This window comes from Panthera uncia, assembly GCF_023721935.1.
Source record: "Panthera uncia isolate 11264 chromosome A3 unlocalized genomic scaffold, Puncia_PCG_1.0 HiC_scaffold_12, whole genome shotgun sequence".
In the NCBI taxonomy this organism is placed as follows: domain Eukaryota; kingdom Metazoa; phylum Chordata; class Mammalia; order Carnivora; family Felidae; genus Panthera; species Panthera uncia.
In genome coordinates, this window is record NW_026057579.1 from 3725576 (window position 1) to 3745329 (window position 19754).

Here is a 19754-nt window from a genome sequence, read left to right on the forward strand (position 1 = left end):
TGAGATGAAAAACTCTCTAGAAGGACTCAGCAGATGTGAGCTGGCAGAAGAGAGAATCAGCAAATTTGAAGATAGATCATTAGAGACAGTCTAATCTGAAGTACAGGAAGAAAAATATTTAGAGAACTACAAAATTATGTCACAAGAAATTATTTTCTATCTTTGGGGAAACAATGTTAAAAGAGGCCATAGGACTCATGGCATTAGAGAAGCAGCGTAGGTTCCCTTGAACTGCTCAGACCATTTGTGGTATAATGGAATTTTGGTTTTCAAACTCCAATGGATGGCCCTTTAATTTTAAGTTTTATGGGGCAGGGCCTTAGAGCCTGCTTCCAGGGAAAGCCCTTGCTCTCTAGTTCTTAGGTTTGTTAGAGCCCAAACAACATCTGCAGGCTTGGCTTCAACAAAATGTGCAAGTCAGAGCATTCTGAAGAATATTCTTTAAAAGAAAGTATTCATTTGAAGCCATGCGTTCCCTCCTCTAGACTGTTATCAAGACAGCAAGGCTGTTCCTTGCAAATCCCAATGTCCAGAAAAGAGCCTTCTTCTCAGTGAATATCAGTAAATGGATGAATTTATTATATGCGTCCTCACCGGACACTTGTTTGAGAACACAGTCTTGGTTAGAATTTATAATTATGCAGTTTCAATAAATCCACTAATTAATTTAAGATGCTTGTACCCTTGAGGTAGGAAGGGTTAATATATAGAACTCTCAAGTTGGTCTTTCAAGTATCTATACATGGAATCCCATTTCAGTAGAAGATATTGTACATGAAAATATTCTGAAGTAGTGGTCTTGGGGTTACAGCATCTAGAAATAATCATTACATTTAAATACAATTAATTTAAGCAATTAAGACATGCTTAAGTTAAATAGATGATGGGCAGTTTCACTTCTGTTCTGGGAGCTTTAAAAGAGAGAAGATAAAACCTACATATAGAAACACTGGGCATTACTGAAATGTTTGTTAACGAAAACAAAACTTCCCGTTTTCCCACTTGTCATCCAAGGTAACTAAATGTCTTTAGAGAAGTTAAGTTGCTGTCATAGCTGGTTTACTTTTGGGCCAATTATTTTCCCATTGACTCAGCAGAAGTTCCTACTTGTTTTTGCCATTGACCAGAAGTCACAAAGGTCTTAACTTTCATGAATCAGGATTAGTCTGGCCACAGTCATTCTGATTTGCAAGATAAGAGACTGTGGTTTGGCTTGTTTCCTGAGCAGGAACTTCTGCTTGGTCTGGAGTCACAGAGGCAGAGGAAGAGTCTCTCCATCCCCGGAGGGCACTTGGACCCACCCCAGGTCCCCAAATCTTGTCCATAAGGCCACTACTGCTTGCCATACTCATATATGGGGAGGGATGAGCACCGAGGGTTACAAGTAACCAAACTCCAGGATAAGATGGACAGAAGAGGAACCTCTGGGCATCAGGATGTAGAGTTGCCTTTGAGCCCAAGAGCCACTTGAGGTGAGGGATGATGGCCAATTTCCTTCACTCTGCCAACTTCCGCAACTGTGTGCATCCCTGGCGATGATGAAATTATTTTATTTTTGAGCTAGTTTGTGTTATTTTGGAAGGAGTTGATAACATAATCAGGGAAAAGATTTCTAGTATGACAAATAGTGAGTTTGTACTGCATAAAAAATGAAATTGTGAGAAGCTTCTAATTGGGGAAATCCTCTAGTAAGTATAAAGTTCTTTCAAAGACCTTGCTTTCTCCCCTTCCTACATAACCACCTAGGGGGTTGCAGAGAAGGTACTCCTATCTTTACTCTCCAGGAGAGCCAAGTGACCTGCCCAGACTGTTCAAGGAGTGCTCACTCATAGTTTCCTTCCAGCCTTTGCCATTGGCTGCATGGCCCAGCTCATGAGGTTTTTTTTTTTTTTTTTAATTTTGAGAGAGAGCGAAAGTACGAGAAGAGCAGGGGCAGAGAGAGACAGAATCTGAAGCAGGCTCTAGGCTCTGAGCTGTCAGCAAAGAGCCCAACATGGGGCTCAAACTTGTGAACCGTGAGATCATGACCTGGGCTGAAGTCGGACGCTTAACTGACTGAGCCACCCGAGTGTTCCTCAGCTCATGAGGTTCTGATCTTCACTTCTCTCTACTCAGAAAACAAACAAGAAAGCAAAACAAAACAAAAAAAAAAACAGGAAAAGGTAAAAGGGAAGGAAAGGATAGAAAGGAAGAGAAGGGAAAGTAAGGGAAGGAAAGGAAGAAGGGGTGGAGGAGGAAGGCAAGAAAAACCCTCACAAGGCAGAGCTAGTCCCAACCTGTAGGTCACGAGTATTTCTGGTATTTGTTTATTTGTCTTGCCCTCTTGACCTCCCCAGCCCTGTCCCAGCTGGCTGAAGACAATGACCCAATTTGTTTCTGTTTTCTCTCCCCCTCTTTGGCCCATTCAAGAGCCACTTTACAAAAGTAATTTGAGTTTATAAAAAAGGGAATTTAAAAGGCTATTTTCAGTTCATGCTCAGGAGACCGTACAAGAGTTTCCTAATGATTGGGTCCTCTGAAAGTTAGTTCTTTCAGAACTTTCAAACATTCGAATGTGGCTAAGATGAACCACTGTGTTTCCAAAGTTCTCAGTGAGGAGACTGACATGCCTGAATAATGGTAGTTAGTTTCATTCCCCTCATGGGAAGAGGAAGCTGAGATGGGAGGGTGATGCCCATCACATCCCATTTAATCAAGGACCTGGTGCACTGTTGTGGGTTGGACGAAGTGAGTTTCTCTGCTGTGTTTGTTGATGTCTCAAGAAAAGCCAGAAATCACAGCTTGCTCACTTCTCTGCACTATTCTGTAGTAGAACTGGTCCAGGCTTCTCGGCCTTTCTCAAGCCACGTGGCCTATACCGAGCAAACTGGACAGGATTTGGAGGGCTGTGCAATTCAATGAGCTATTTATTATATATTTGTTTACACCGTACCATTAAAGTTAGAAATATAAAACACTAAGTATATTAATTTAGATATTTCATATTAAATTTATATGAAACTTCCAAGTAACAGTTTTTCAGTTTGCTTATTTATCTTACAGATGTGGACATAACCTTTATACATTGAAGTTTTAATTTTTTTAAGTTCTTGATCAGTTCCTGATCAAGAACTTAATGATGAACCATTCACATTCTTTTGATTTTTTTTTTAACGTTTATTTATTTTTGAGACAGAGAGAGACAGAGCATGAATGGGGGAGGGTCAGAGAGAGAGGGAGACACAGAATCCGAAACAGGCTCCAGGCTCTGAGCAGTCAGCACAGAGCCTGATGCGGGGCTTGAACTCACGGACCGCGAGATCACGACCTGAGCCGAAGTCGGATGCTTAACCGACTGAGCCACCCAGGCGCCCCTTTTAATTTTTTTAAAGTTTATTTATTTTTGAGAGACAGAGAGAGAGACACACACAGAGAGTGCGAGCAGGGGAGGGGCAGGGAGAGAGAGAGAGAGGAGGAGACACAGAATCTGAAGCAGGCTCCAGGCTCTGTGCTGATAGCACAGAACCTGACATGGGTCTCGAACTCATGAGCTGCAAGATCATGACCTGAGCCGAAGTCTGACGCTTAACCAACTGAGCCACCCAGGCACCTCCCTTCACATTGTTGATAGTCACCATCAATAAGAAACTTCGTTTGCACAAGTAGGTCATAAAAATTTTTTATTGATTTTTTTTAAATAACCATTCCAAAATTTCTAACAATAGAAATTATCTTTATAGGCTCTAACAGCCTTTTTTTTTTCTTTTTGCTCTTTCACTGATAAAATGTGATGCTGGCATTTTCTGTAACAATGCAGATCCTTTTCAAACCCTCAGAACTTTCTTGTATAGAGCATTTCACAGTAACAGTGAAGCTGGCTCCCGTTGGAGACTGCAGCTCCTGGGTTGGCAGCTGGGACAAGGACCCAGGCTGGGCACAGGACAGCCTGTGCTAAGCCTCACAGGCTGCGGTGGCTTGGGGCGCCTGCTCACAAGTGGGGAGCAACAGGCCTGAGGGACCAGTGCTCACACTGCATCAGTCTACTGCCTTCACCAGCAGAGGGAGTTAGGTTCTCTGTGCCTCAGCCTGCCCATCTGGAAAATGGGGATAATAGCAGTACCTACCAGCCGGGGTTGTTTTCAGGATTAAATGAGTCCTATGTGTGGCCACAGAGTAAGCACTACCTGAGTGTTTATTAGCTAAAACGAAAAGGTCGAGAGCCTCCGAAACAAACCCCCAAATCATGTGCAGAGCCAGCCAGAATCAGATTACTGAGTTCTGAAATCCCAGCTCTACCCCTCTAGATGTGGGCCATAGAGCGTCACTCAATGTTTCCAGCTTCGGTTTCCTGGTCCATACATGACAATGGCATTGCTACATACGGTAATGATATCCAGATTAAATAGGGCAGTTCATTGGGGCGCCTGGGTGGCTCGGTCGGTTATGCGTCCGACTTCGGCTCAGGTCATGATGTCACGGTCCGTGAGTTCGAGCCCCACGTCGGGCTCTGTGCTGACAGCTCAGAGCCTGGAGCCTGTTTCGGATTCTGTGTCTCCCTCTCTCTCTGCCCCTCCCCTGTTCATGCTCTGTCTCTCTCTGTCTCAAAAATAAATAAACGTTAAAAAAAAAAAATAAATAGGGCAGTTCACATAAAGTGCTTGAAACACAGCAAGTGCTCAACCAACAACCGCTGTCATGACATAGCAGAGCCAGGCTGTGAACTCAGAGATACTGAGTTCTAAGCCTGTTCCTTGCCCACTGCCCGGGTCCACCTCCCGTAAGTTGTGACTCCCAAACGGAAAAGTGTTTTACCTGTCAGACTCTCTTCCATAAGTTATTTTTAATCTTTCCACTCAGATTGTAGTTGTCAACCCTTTAGTATATTTTGTTTTTCTTTTTAAGTTTTTTTTTTTTAATGTTTTTATTTATTTTTGAGACAGAGAGAGACAGAACATGAGCAGGGGAGGGGCAGAGAGAGGGGGAGACACAGAATCTGAAGCAGGCTCCAGGCTCTGAGCTGTCGGCACAGAGCCTGATGCGGGGCTCAAACTCACGGAGTGTGAGATCATGACCTGAGCTGAAGTCAGACGCTTAACCGACTGAGCCACCCAGGCACCCCAGTATATTTTGTTTTTCATCCTTGGACTCTGGAGTGGTTTTTCCATATCTTTCCAGAACAATGCCAAGATGGGTCAAAGCAATTGCATCGAGGACCAGCCATTAAGGGAATTTCTCTGCAGAGGCATGGAGGCCACTGGTCGGTGACCACTGTCTTTCAAGTAAGTACAACACACCCTTCCTCATTCAAATTTTATTAGGAAATCACATCAAAGAATTACTCAGTTATAAAATTTTAAACATTAAATAAATCATTCTTATCAAATAGATGATTCATGTAAGAATATCAGATTTTTCATAAGACCAGAAGCAAAGCCAAATACAGCATTCCATTTTACAAATATTTTTACACTTAATAGTCATGAAAAAGAAAAGAACTTTAAAAAAACAACACTGACTCTGTGCAAATGTTAACATCAAGGAACAGCGCTAGAGATGAGGCTGTTAAAGCTTAAATCTTTGATCTGCAAGGTAAGCACATGAAATAAGTCATCTTTTATTAAAATAGACCTTTGTCTCTTTCCATCATATACATATAAATGTATTTTCTCTTTAAATAAATATATATTATGTATTTTTAATGATGACTTACATTCACCTGGTGCTTTGGGGCCATGGCATTGGATTGGTAAGGAAGACAAATTCTAAAAACATGGAGCGTACAGAGATCCTCCTAAAGCAGAAGAATTTCCTTGAGTTGGGAATGTCTCTCAGGTTTCCTCATATGAGGACTTCTGAGTCTTCTGAGGAGTCGTCGGCAAATAAAAGTCCATCTGGCGATGGGCTCCCCAAGGGCAAGGGGCTGGAATGGGACCAGGAGACTCCATTTTTTACAAGTTTGTCCTCTGGTAAAACACAGTCCTTTTCCGCCGTCCCTGATGCCGGGGCGGCAGAAGCCAAATCTCCCCACTCCTCACTGCCCCCATTCAGGATGTACCTTTCTTCCTGAGGCTTGCTGTCATGAACTTCTGCTGTGACCACACTGACAGCAGCGCTGGGAGTACAAGAGCCAATGATAGAGTCAAGATCAATGTTCATGTCTAGCTGAGCAAGCGCGGGGCCCTCTCCAGGGTCCTCACAGCTCTCAAGAAACTGTGTGTTGATGTAAATGACATCAGCTTTGTCCTGAACTTCAGGCAAACTCTCCAAGAGTTTTTCTAGCTGCAGCCTCAGCACAGAAAAGGTCGGTCGGTCCAAGGGCTCAGCTCTCCAGCAAGAATGCATTATTTCATACCTACAAGTACAGAAGAGTGAGTTGTTTCCTGACCCAGCACCCACAGCGCTTAGGACAATCCACACAGTATTTTCACCTATTCTTTGGTTTTGTCACATCTTAATCCACACGAATTCCACTTTTGGGAAATCACTGAGGTTTTCCTTGTGGCATAGTATTTGTTCAATGTTTATAAATATTCCATGGGTATGTAATAAGTGATTCTCTGGCTCCAGGAATACAGGACATTCATGGCAATTATATCGAACTTTGCAACGCAGGAGTATTTCAGGTCTTTCCTTCACTCTAGAGGTTGGCAAACTATATGGCCCATGGGCCAAGTCCAGCCCGCTGTCTGCTTTGCAAATAAGGTTTTACGGGAACACAGCTACCTTTATTTATTTACATACTGTCTATAGCTGCTTCTGCTACAGTGGCAGAGTTGTGTAGTTGCTACAAAAACCATATGGCCTGCAAAACTGAATGTATTTATTTGGCACTTTACAGAAAAAGCGTGCTGACCCCAGTTCCATACCATCAGATTGGGTTTGTAACCAGGAGGACTGAGTTAGAAGGGCCCTGGGGCAAGGGCTAAAGAGGCCAGGGGGTGAGGGAGGGGGAAGGTGAAGGATGTGTGCCTCATGGGGCTCGGGGTTGTGTATCACTATATTTAGTCTTCTCGACAGCCCTGTCATTGTTGCTTTGCAATAAAAATGAGAGTGGACTCAGGGATGTTACAGATGCCATGGCTCTGTGGGCAGCAGGGGCAGTATGGGGACCAGCCTCCGGCTGGACAACTCCTATTCCCAGGTGCTCATGACCCCTCTGTTGTGTTCTGTACAGACAACTCTCTGGTTTTTTCATTTCCAGTGTCTGATATAACTAAGAATTACAGTGGAGGGACATTTACATGAGCACAACAAAACAAAGAGATGACTGAATGAGGAACCACTGGCCGGAGACAAAGAGGGAGTTATACCATCATTTCATTTTGATTCTTTCCTGTTTTGAGAAATTCATATTCACGTCACTAGATAAGAAAACAACCCAAATTTATATCATCTGACACATGTAGTTGATGCGATGTTGTGAACATAAATATGTAATTTCCAGGGTGCCTGGGTGGCTCAGTTGGTTAAGCATCCGACTTCGGCTCAGGTCATGATCTCTTGGCTCATAGGTTCAAGCCCCACATCGGGCTCTATGCTGACAGCTCAGAGCCTGGAGCCTGCTTCAGATTCTGTGTCTCCTTCTGTCTCTGCCCCTCCCCTGCTTGTGTTCTCTCTCTCTCAAAAATAAATAAACACTGGGGCACCTGGGTGGCTCAGTCGATTAAGTGTCCGACTTAAGCTCAGGCCATGATCTCTCGGCTCATAGATTCAGGCCCCACGTTGGGGTCTGTGCTGACGCCTCGGAGCCCGGAACCTGCTTTGGATTCTGTGTCTCCCTCTGTCTCTCTCTCTCTCTGCCCCTCCCCCGCTGGCGCTCTGTCTCTCTCTTTCTCTTTCAAAAATAACCATTCAAAATTAAAAACAAAATCAACATTAAAAAAATAAAAAAATGCAATTCCCATATTTACACTGAACACATAATATAGATCCTTTGACTAATTCTGCTGGCTTGTGGTACTTCACAGACACGTCCAGATCTCATTTATGTAGGCATATAACATCATCTTTCATTTGTTTGCTTTTTCAGCCTCCATCAAGGGCTGGCTCTGAACACAGAACAGTAAGGTCACAGCAGGAGCACATTCCTCTGATAATCCCAATCCTCACTTGGATCCTCAGGCTGAGTGAGGAGTGCTTTATACTCTCCCTGTTTTACCTTCAGTAGATGGTCACTTAGACAAGGCAAACAGTTTTTGTTTCCACTTTTGAGGTTTTTATGGTATAAATCAATTTGCACGACTTCCTTTATTCCCCCCACAAAGCCTGGATTGTTGACACTCTGAGATGAGCTTGGAGGAATTCTGTCCATGGAGACATACTCTCCTTTCCATTACTTCACCAAGGCGCTGTGTTAATTTATTTTCATTTATTCCAGGTCTTAGGAGAAAGCATTTCAATAATCTATCATTTTTTCATGTGGCAAAGTAACAATGTCACTTTGAAACTTATTATTATTATTGTTATTACTTTCAGTACTTTGTGAAATACCTAAAAATAGGGCTATGGCTTTTACAGTCATGTGAGCATGTATATGGTCTAAGCTGCTCCCCTAAAAGGGCAACGCTGTATGAGTGGACCAAGGAAAGGAGCAAGAGAGAGAGCCTTGGCCTGGAGAGTAACAGGGACTATGATGTTTAGTAATTTCAATTTTGTGGACAAAAGAAAAAATAGTTTGGTAGTTGCCTTTGTAAATGGTCCCTTTTGTTTTTCGGCTGAGATTTTATAAAAGAGATACTCCTATTGGTTGCCAGGGGCTGAAGCAGGGGAGAAGGGGGGAGTTGTTTCATGGGTACAGATTTTCCGTTTCATCAGATGAGAAGAGGCTTGGAGAGATGGATGCCCTTAACCCTACTGAACTGCACACTTACACATGGTTACATTATGTGAATTGTACCACTATTTAAAAAAGGAGTTTAAAAAGATGCAATCATGCAAATTTGTTACATTTATAAATGCTTGAATTCATCATATGTGTCAAGCACCTGCTTTGTCCCTGGCTCTGAAGCTGAGTACGGCGTTTCCAGTCTGCTCAGGGAAATGATGCTCGGAAGGCGGGAGTCTCCTAAGCAGCACGTGTCTCTCTACAGCACTGAGCCACGGTCTGATCCTAGCTCAGCCAGCCAACCCCCATCTCTCCCATCTCTCTCCTGCTCAGGGCCTAGGCTGCCTCAGGTAGAAGCGGAGGGACTGACTGATCGGGAAGTAAAGCAGGGTTTCTGAGAGGGAGAAGGTGGTTGTGAGCCGGGGTCCTTGGAGGAGATAGATGAGCGGCAGGTACAAGTCAGGGCTGGCTCTTCACCTGCTGTCATTCCAGGCCCTGGGAGGTGCGGGTCGGGGTGGTCAGGTGTGGACAGAATGAGGCAGTGCTGTGACAGCGGCAGGTGAGCCTCGGGCAGTGACAGCCCCTGATGCTGGGTGGCCACAGCTTCAGGGCTGCTGACGTGGATGACACCTCTGCAAGTGCCGGCTGTGTGTGAGGCTAATGGGCCGCGACCCTCTGATGTTGCTCAATCAATAGCAGCTCTGTGGAGAAGTGCATTCCCACTCACATATGAGGCTACAGAGGCTTGGAGAGGAGAGGGACTCATTGAAGTCACGCTGTCAGTGGCAGCTTCAAATCTGCCCAACCCCAGGGCCCCTGTTCTTGTCCATGACAACCTGCTTCAGTAAAAATAATAACTGCCGACCTTTTGTTTCTGTTCTGTACCCTATGGCCGTCCTGTGAATTACCTGTATAGATATTAGCTTGCTCAACCAGCATGACCCTACCACGCAGGTACTAATATCCCCATTTTACAGACGAGGACACTAAGAGGGTGATATTTGGCCCCAGGTTGAGGGTGAGGCTGTGGCCCAACTCAAGGAGTATCTAGCACCACTGATCATGTTCTTAACCATTCAGCCACCCTGCCTGTCATGGGTCCGTTTTTGCCCTATGGGCAATGGGGTACACAGAACGATGATCTTTAGGGCATCCCATGATCAGACTAATTTCAGAAAGATGGCTTTGCTTGCCACTCAAAGGATGTGGTAGGAGCCTGGGGGTAAGGAGAAAAACGAGACAGGAGACAAAAGGGCCTGTGCGATTCCATGGGAAACAACAATGACCCTCACCCGCTCATCACTTAAATGCACTGGGATGTCACTGGGCCACTGTGTCCACATGTGTGAAGGGAAAGTGGAAGTAGGTGGCCCCAGTTGCTGGCCAGCTCTGGTCTTCCATGGTTTGATGGTGTGAGGGGTAGGAATGGAGGGGGGCTCTGAAGGATATCGGTAGGATAAAGAAAGAACAAGGTAGCTCCCAGGTGTCACTCTGGAAGACGAGGGGAATCAGTGTAAGTGCCATGAACCAAACTGGTCAGCTGGTAGGGGGTGCCCTGAGGGCTGCTGCTGGGAGGCCATGAGCTCAGCTAAGGAAATGTCCCATGTAGGTGACCGGGGAACAGGGCTTAGTCATTCACAGGTGGGGGTGATGCTGTGGGAAGAGGTGGTCCTGGGGGGGGGGGGGGTTGGGCAGGATTAGAGAGCACAAAGTGCCCTCTGTTATTTACATTGTTATCCTACTCAGAGTTGAGTTTAAAAAGACCAAGGGGCGACTGAACACAGGAGTGAGCTCATCTCAACTAAGGTTAGACAGCAAACATGGAGAAGCTCAGAGGTATCTGTTCATTTTTAAAAGCAAACGTGCAGATATGTAAACACAGAGGCCTCTTTGGGAGACACTGTTCTCCAGCATCAGATGCAAGAGGGGACGTGGCAAGAAGGTCCACCAGAGACCCCACAAGCCTGCAGCATGGGGACCACGGAGTCATCTGCTTTGCCTGACTTCCCCGACATGCAGCGTCTAAGGCTCTTTCCTCTAAAAGCTCTCACAGAAGGGGCGCCTGGGTGGCTCAGTGGGTCGAGTGTCTGACTTCGGCTTGGGTCATGATCTCGCAGTTCGTGAGTTCAAGCCCCACATCGGGCTCACTGCCGTCAGCACAGAGCCTGCTTTGGATCCTCTGTCCTCCTCTCTTTGCCCCTCCCCCACTTGCACTCTCTCACTCTTTCAAAAGTAAATAAACATTTAAAAAAAAGTTCTTACAGAAAAGCGGCTCAGCATTCCCCATTTGGCTCTACGTGAAATCTCTCAAAACCACCATGTGACAGCAGCTTAGACCTTGCTAAGACCCCAGATAATCACTGCAAATACCAACCTCTTTGGGAGCACAAGCGAAGCGAAGAAAGACACGGCGACAAAACTCTTCATTCAATAATGTTTGGCTGAGACTGCTTCCTCATTTTCAGAAGCAAACGTTTCGTTAACGTGCTCCCTTTAAAAACTACCATGAAACCCCAAATGTAATTTAATTAGGATTTCGTGGTATTTCTCAAGGGCTGATGTTTTTTTTTGTCTGTTCTTAATGTTATATACTTACAGCCACAATGACAACCACCGCCACCCCCACAAAGCAGGGTGAGGGATCAACAAAGTTTCCTTCTGTTTGGCTTGGATGGGATCTAGGAGGCCTGCATGCAGACTGGCCTGGGCCCTGTCAACTGTGTTGAGGAAGCAGGGCCAGAGCGTATGCATGTGGAGGGGGAGGGAGAGGGGGAGGGGCCCTGGGAGACGTCCAACACGTGCCTCCTCACGTCAGTGGCCCATCGTGGTGTCCCGTGACACAGCAGTGTGCAGGCCTGTGGTCCCGAAACGTTCTCGCTAACCACGGTGAAAGTGCCCTCTCTAGGCCCGTGACCCCTGTTGTGTTGGGAGGAGACTCCGCATCAGGAAGGTTCAAACCACCAATGATGCTACTAATAATGGGTACCATGATGAGACACTCCCGCAGGCTAAGCATGCCACCCATTATCTTCTGCAACTTTTCTTCCCAATCCCTCTCCGAAGAATACGTGACTCTACTTTTCTTTTTTTTTTTGTGGCGGATAATAAGGCACAGGGAGGTCAAGTCAGTTGTGATGGCCACACACGTGGCTGGTTGGGAGGCGGAGGCCTGTCTCTGACTGCAACTCCTGGGCCTCTTCCCATACTGCCCACCCTGAAGAGAGAGGGCCTGTCAGGATAGATGTGCGCTGTGGTCCCGCACGTTGGAGCCGGGGCCCCTCAGGGGCACAGTCTCCCAGGGCAGGTTTTATTTTATTTATTTATTTATTTAAAAAGATTTTTTTTTTTTTTAACGATTATTCATTTTTGAGGAACAGAGCGTGAGTGGGGAAGGGGCAGAGAGAGAGGGAGACACAGAATCCGAAGCAGGCTCCAGGCTCCGAGCTGTCAGCGCAGAGCCTGGACGCGGGGCTCGAACTCACGAGCCGCGAGATCGTGACCTGAGCCAAAGTTGGATGCTTAGCCGACCGGGCCACCCAGGTGCCCCGTTTCGCAGGGTTGGTTTTTTAAAACATGCATTTCTGGGCCCGCTCTGTACCAACAGAATCGCGATCTCCAGGCACCACGCTGAGGAATCTCTTTGCTAGACTATCTCCCCAGCAAGTCCGAGGACCAGGCTGACCTCAGTGTCACGGGCTCAGGCTTCCAGATTTCCTGACTGGAGATACGATTGTGGTCAGTCACAATCAATGTCACAAACGATGGGGTTTGTCGGAAATGCCGCACAGAAGGGAAACTGCTGCTGTGAGAGGGCAGGTAATCACACAGGTGCCCTCATGCACTACAGAGTCAACCTACTGGTCTACAGGACAGATCTCCTACCGGTGCTTATGGACCTCAGGGCACGTGCAGGCTCCCCGGAGAGGCGCACACGCCAGCTCCCCGGGCTTCCCGGAGCCAGCCGAGCGGCCCGTGCAGAGTGCCCCGCGTCACCAAGAAGCTCACTTACAGTTCGGCCAGGCAGTCCTCGGGCTGCTTCAGCCTGTGGCCGTGGAGCAGGTAGTCATACATTTCGTGGTTCTGGACGCCGGGGTACGGAGTCATTCCCCGTGTTGCTATTTCCCACATGGTCACGCCAAATGCCCACTGAGAACAAAGCAACAACAAGTTAGGATGCGAGTCTTTTCAGAGAGGCTGAATGGACTTTTTCATTTAGAAAGGTCATTTCCTTAAAGCCCGATGGTGGTGCACAAAGCTGACAATTATGCCAGGGACATGCTGCTCTCCCGATGCAGCAAGAACCAGGGGGTCAGAGAGCCACGCTTGCCCAGTTGCATAAAAGCTGTTGTGACAAAGGCAGATAGAGCCTTCTCTCTTTCTCTCTCTCTCTGTGTAATGCTCTGCTCCACTGCTGTTGTCAGGTGTCTTCTCTTCCCAGTCTCTGGGGAAGGGTGTAATTACACAGCACCTTTTATTTATTTATTTTGAAAATTTTTAATGTTTATTTTTGAGACAGAGCACGAGCAGGGGAGGGACAGAGAGAGGGAGGGAGGAAGACACAGAATCTGAAGCAGGCTCCAGGTTCCGAGGCGTCAACACAGAACCCGATGCGGGGCCTGAACTCCGGAACCGTGAGATCTTGACCCAAGTCACTGTCGGACGCTTAACCGACTGAGCCACCCAGGTGCCTGTACACAGCACCTTTTGCTTCCAAAGAGCCACTGGATGAACCCATTCAATTTAATGTGAATATGACATATCTTCGTGGTGGTCAGTAAGTCACTATATTGTAGCACAAAAAAAAAAAAAAAAAGATGGGAATAAATGAAAGGCCTGGGCAAAGACAGATCTTCTGAAGGTCAAGCTGCTTCACCGGAATCTAGTGTTCCAGTTAAGGAAGAGCATCTAGCAGTAAATAGGAGGTGTGACCATGCTCCCAATCCTCGGTTAATCAGAAGTAAAATGTCTTGCCAAACTGGTGTAAGTCATTCCTTTCCGTGACCCTTCACTTTGCCACGTGGGGCTCCACGTCAAAACTCTGTACGTACCACGTCACTTTTACTTGTGTAGACTCGGTCTGCCAGACTCTCTATGGCAATCCATTTCACAGGCATCTTGGCGATGCGGCCTTGGCGGTAGTAATCGCCGCTGTAAATCTTCTTAGAAAGGCCAAAGTCCGCGACACAGACGGCCATATCATCTCGTAACCTACAGAGAGCGAGTTCGTGCCTTCAGTGACCTCCGAGGCAAAACCTAAACCAGATGCAGCTGAAACATTTATGATAAGTAACTGAAAGACCCCATCAGCTTGTGAGGGTCCTGCTCTGGGACCAATGGCAGAGCCAGTGCCGGGGGCGTCAGAAGAGTTATGACCTTGCAGCCCCCGCGGTCCGTGTGGGGATCTGTGCACAGAGGGTGGAGCCGTGTGCAGGGAACAGATGGTGCACAGGAGAGAGAGAGCAGCAGCCCAAACCCAGGGCCCCCAGGGGGACTCATCCAGTGCCCACTGGCCATCCTACTGGAGGCAGCACTGCTCCTGCCGCTTTGAGGGAGTTGGGGAAGTACAAGCTCTAAGAGGGGGACCCTGGACTTCCTGCTAAGGTAGCCAGGTGGTACTTGAGGAATTAACTGCATGTAGAAAGGGATGCAATTCCATTTAGAGCCCAAGTTGTTAAGGCAGATCCTAGACAAGAGGAAGGAGAAAGAGGGGGAGAAATGAGTGGTCTGGAGGTGGGGTAACTGCCTTGTTCCTGTCTGCCTGGCACTGATTTTTTTTTTTTTTAAATGTTTATTTATTTTTGAGACGGAGAGAGACAGAGCATGAACGGGGGAGGGTCAGAGAGAGAGGGAGACACAGAATCCGAAACAGGCTCCAGGCTCTAAGCTGTCAGCACAGAGCCCGACGCGGGGCTCGAACTCACGGACTGCGAGATCGTGACCTGAGCCGAAGTCGGTCACTTAACCGACTGAGCCACCCAGGCGCCCCCTGGCACTGATTTTTAAAACTGACAAGTCCGATGTCCTGGGAAATCTCTCAGTCTCAGGCAAAGAGGACAGCTGATCACCTTACCTGATGGGAAAAACATGAAGCAAATAGGAAGGGCAAAGAGAGCTTTTCATGATTTTCCCTCCATGGCAGAAAAAATTACTTAAACGAGAAACACAAACAAGCCCCTTCTGGGTTTTCAAAAATGAGGTGCAGGTGGTAGGGGGCCGGTGGGAGGCTAGGTAAGGAGTGAGGGGGCCCCATCTGCAGCCCAGAAAAACAAATAACAGCAATACATTTAAGGAACACTCTCTCATTTTGCAATAATAAACTTAAAATTAAGAACTAGTTATTATTCTTGAAGATTTACAGCAGATAACGACTCTGCTGAAGCAGGATGAAGAGATAGAGGAACTCGAGTTCACAGTTTTCATAGAAGTCCTTATCTGCTGCAAAGGGAAAGCTTTGGTGCGGGTTCACAGTACATATGCACAAGGAGGCATCATGAAACTTGAGGGGCAAAACCTTTATCAATTTCCTTACTGTCTCCAGGATTAGCTGACTTACATATAACTCTGGGTCCAAAACTAGCCGATGGCAAGGGGGAAGGATCACAAAGACCAGAAGTAGCACACACTCCAAGCAGAGAGTGCGAAAATAAAAAAGGAATCACAGATGAAAGTCTTAGAAGTCAACCAGACTCTTGGAAGCAGAAATTGTGAAAAGACCCAGTTTTATAGCAGAACCATAGAAATCCCATCTCTAGAGCCAGCCACACGCTCCCCTCCCAAATCTGCCCTTCCTCCATATTTTCATAGCAACAGGCCACCCCCTATTCCTACCCTGTCCCCCCAAATGTCTAACATGATGAGGTCTAACCCCTTCCAAGTCGGACCAGGGCTCTTACATGCAATTTCGAGCAGCTAAATCTCGATGAAGAAAATTCCTGTTGCTCAGATACTCCATCCCCTGGGCAATGTCCACCATGAACTTCAGTAGTGTCTGCAGCGGAATGTGCTGGGGGTGGGGGAAGGGGGAAGAAACAAGAAGACAAAGTCTTTTTTATAAAAGGAAAACTTGGAGAGTTATTTCCACCGGAAGTGGGAAAATAGTGTTTATATTTCTTTTTTTTTATTTTTATTTTTTAACATTTATTCATTTTTGAGACAGAGAGAGACAGAGCATGAATGGGGGAAGGTCAGAGAGAGAGGGAGACACAGAATCTGAAACAGGCTCCAGGCTCTGAGCTGTCAGCACAGAGCCCGACACGGGGCTCGAACTCACGGACCGCGAGATCGTGACCTGAGCCGAAGTCGGACGCCCAACTGACTGAGCCACCCAGGCACCCCAGTGTTTATATTTCTTAAAAGTTGGGCCCTGAAGCAAGGAAACACACCTTTAATTCCCACATCATTTTTTTCACAAATAAGGTTTTAAGGGGCGCCTAGATGGCTCAGTCAGTTAAGCATCCAACTTTGGCTCAGGTTATAATCTCACCGCTAAGTGTCCAATTTTGGCTTAGGTCATGATCTCACCGTTCATGAGTTTGAACCCTGCATGGGGCTCTCTGCTGTCAGCATGGCCTGCTCTGGCTTTGGATCTTCTGTACCCCTCTCTCTCTGCCCCTCCCCAACTCACGCTATCTCTCTCTCAAAGATAAATAAACATTAAAAATATTTTAGAAAATGGTTTTTAAAAAAGGAATAACAACAACAACAACAACAAACTATAAAACCTCTTGGCAAATTTCACATTCTTTCTGTCTTTAAAAATATTGACGGTGAGGGACACCCGGGTGGCTCAGTTGGTTAAGTGCCCGACTCTTGATTTCGGCTCAGGTCATGATCTCATGGTCATGAGATCAAGTCCCAAGTCGGGCTCCATGCTGACCATGGAGCCTGCTAGAGATTTTCTCTATCTCTCTCTTCCTCTGCCCCTCTTCCCTTCTCACACTCCACACCCCTGTCTAAAATAAAATAAAACAAATAATAAATAATAAAATAATAAATAAATAAAATACAAATATTGACAGTGAATAACATTCTTTTTGCAAGTTATGAGATAAAATAGGATTCTTTGTGTCCTTTGGAATGGCAGTGGGGCAGAGCACCTGTGCCAGGAAAAGAGGGGTGGTCTGCTTTCAGTGGGGGAGGGACAAAAAGCCCACCTACAAGGAGCTGTTTCCAATTATGCACCCATATGCTATCATCTTACCTTGAAATGTCTGGAAAGATGCTTTTCTTCCAGACAGAAATTAGGATAGTCTTTGCCTCTTATCATAGCACCAAAGGACCACAAGAAAGTATTTGGGGCTTTTCATTTTTGTTTCTCTAGAGCCCTCCTGTAAGTTTCAACAGTCTATCCTGTAAAAATCAGACTGCATGGCTATGTTAGAAACCCTGCCACGATGGAATTCACGATGAGGCTGATGACTGATGAAGACTTCTATGCTATAAATAAATGTCTTAGCCCAGTCAGGGCCCCGAAGAAAACCACAAGTTCCTGGCAGTCATGAATGGGTCCATCCATGACATAGCCTCCCCAAAGCTTTGGATTTATCATGGTTTATTCTCTATGGAACATGAGTCTTCCAAAGTGGTATTCATGAAGACACTGAATTTTTAATGATTCCATGGTTTATATTTCCCAGCAAAGATACGTGTTAATCACATTCTGTATATATAATAATATGCTTTAATCATTCTTTACTCTTACATACTGGAGTTGTTAAAAAAAATGTAAACAAAAAAAGTGTAAACAGGGGTGGCTGGGTGGCTCAGTCAGTTAAGCGTCCAACTTTGGCTCAGGTCATAATCTCAGTCTGTGAGTTTGAGCCCCGTGTCAGGCTCTGTGCTGACAGCTCAGAGCCTGGAGCCTGCTTCAGATTCTGTGTCTGTCTCTCTCTCTGTCTCTCCCTGGCTTGCACTCTGCCTCTCTCTCTCAAAAAAAAAAAAAAAAAAAAAAAAAAAAAAAAAAAAAAAATTAAAAATTAAAAAAAAAGTGTAAACAAATCAGGCATGAAAGTCTTTTGCCTCTATTCTATACATTTGAGGCATGTGATTTTCTGGATGATAGTTTCCAGGAAAGGATTTGGATGCTACGAGACATAAAATCCTGTTGACACTGTGAAGCTGTAATGAATATTAGGTACTATTCATTTGTGTTATTTTTTCCTAGAGCATTTATGTTCTTCTTGTAGATTATGACCAAAAGTCATTTAAAAGATAACTGTGTGGTAGAACTAAGAAATAAGTTTAACAAGGTTACAGGATATACAATTAAGATACAAAAATTAACTGTATTTCTATACACTGCCAATGGTCAATCCGAAAATAAAATTAAGAAAACCATTTCACTGGGGTACCTGGGTGGCTCTGTTGGTTAAGCCTCTGACTCTTGATTTTGGCTCAGGTCATGATCTCATGGTCTGTGAGTTCAAGCCCTGCATCAGGCTCTACACTGACAGTGCAGAGCCTACTTGGGATTCTCCCTTTCTCTCTGCCCCTCCCCTGCTCTTTCTCTCTCTCTCTCTCAAAATGCATAAATAAACATTTTTTTTAAAGAGTAATTAAGGGCATCTGGGTGCCTCAGACAGTTAAGCATCCTACTTCGGCTCAGGTCTTGATCTCACAGTTCATGGGTTTGAGCCCCACATCAGGCTCTGAGCTGAAGCTCAGAGCCTGGAACTGGCTTTGGATTCTAGGTCTCCCTCTCTCTCTGTCCCTACCCTGCTTGTGTTCTGTCTCTCTCTCTCAAAAATAAATAAACGTTACAAAAAATTAAAAAGAAAATAAAAAAAGAGTAATTGAAAAAAGAAATCATTTTCAACTAAGAAGAATTAAAATTACTCAGCAATAAATTTAACAGAGGAAGTGCAAAACTCATACTCTGACAATTACGAGACATTGAAAGAAATCAAAGTAGATCTAAATAAATGGAAAGATATCCTGTGTTCATGGATCAGAAGACTTAATATTGTTATGATAGCAATACTCCCCAAATTGATCTGTAGATTCAACATAAACCCTATCAGAATCCCAGCTGGCTTCTGTAGAAATTGACAAGCTGATCCTAAAATTCATATGAAACTTCAAGAGCTCAGAATATGCAGAACAAGCTTGAATAAGAAAACCAAAGTTGGAAGACTTCATATTTACTGATTTCAAAATTTACTATAAAGCGACTATAATCATGATAATGTGATACCAGCATAAGGACAGATATACAGAGCAACGAAACAGAATCGAGAGTCTAGAAATAAACACATGAATATATGGTCAAATGACTTTCAACAGAGTGCTGAGATCATTCAGTGGGGGAAAGAGTGGTCTTTTCAACACAGGTGGTGCTGGGACCAGTGAGTGGGATATGCTAAAGAGTGAAATTGGACCCCAGCCTGAAATCATATACAAAATTAACTCAAAATGGATCAATGACCTAAATGTAAGCGCTCAAGTATAAAATTCTTAGAATTATTCCTACAAGTCAAGAAGTGGAAACAACCCAAATGTCCATCAATAGATCAAGAGATAAACGACATAATGTATCTATACAATGGAGAACTATTTGCTCTTACAAAGTAATGAAGTACTGATACAAGCTACCACGTGGATGAACCTTGAAAACATCAGGCTCAGTGAAAGATACAAAAGACCACAAATTATGGTTCCATTGAAATGGAAATAGGTAACTAGAGACAGAAAGCAGTTTGCTTAGAGCTGGAAACAAAGCAGGGAGGGGAGATTGGGAAGTGATTGCTAAAGGGTATGGGACTTTTTGTTAGGTGATGAAAGCACTCTACAGTTTATTGTGGTGATGGCTGCAAAACCCTGTGAATGTACTGAACACCATTGAGTTGTACGCTTTAAATGGCAGAACTGTACGGTGTTTGAATTATATCTCAGTAAAGTTGTTACCAAAAGAAAAAAAACAATCACTCTTCCAGGGAAAGAAAGACAAGGGGGA

The 19754-nt window shown here is 45.2% G+C and overlaps 1 protein-coding gene across 1 annotated transcript in view; it reads right to left on the reverse strand.

Annotated features, from left to right (window-relative positions):
- Positions 1–5275: 5275 nt before the first annotated feature.
- MERTK (MER proto-oncogene, tyrosine kinase) overlaps positions 5276–19754 on the reverse strand; it is a 116195-nt gene continuing 101716 nt past the window's right edge. Inside the window, exons 16-19 of the mRNA XM_049652149.1 lie at positions 15697–15806; positions 13852–14011; positions 12813–12949; positions 5276–6331 (exon numbers count right to left, since the gene is read on the reverse strand). Coding sequence (XP_049508106.1) covers positions 5818–6331; positions 12813–12949; positions 13852–14011; positions 15697–15806 — 921 coding nt within the window. The 3' untranslated portion in view covers positions 5276–5817. The remainder of the gene's footprint in view (positions 6332–12812; positions 12950–13851; positions 14012–15696; positions 15807–19754) is intronic.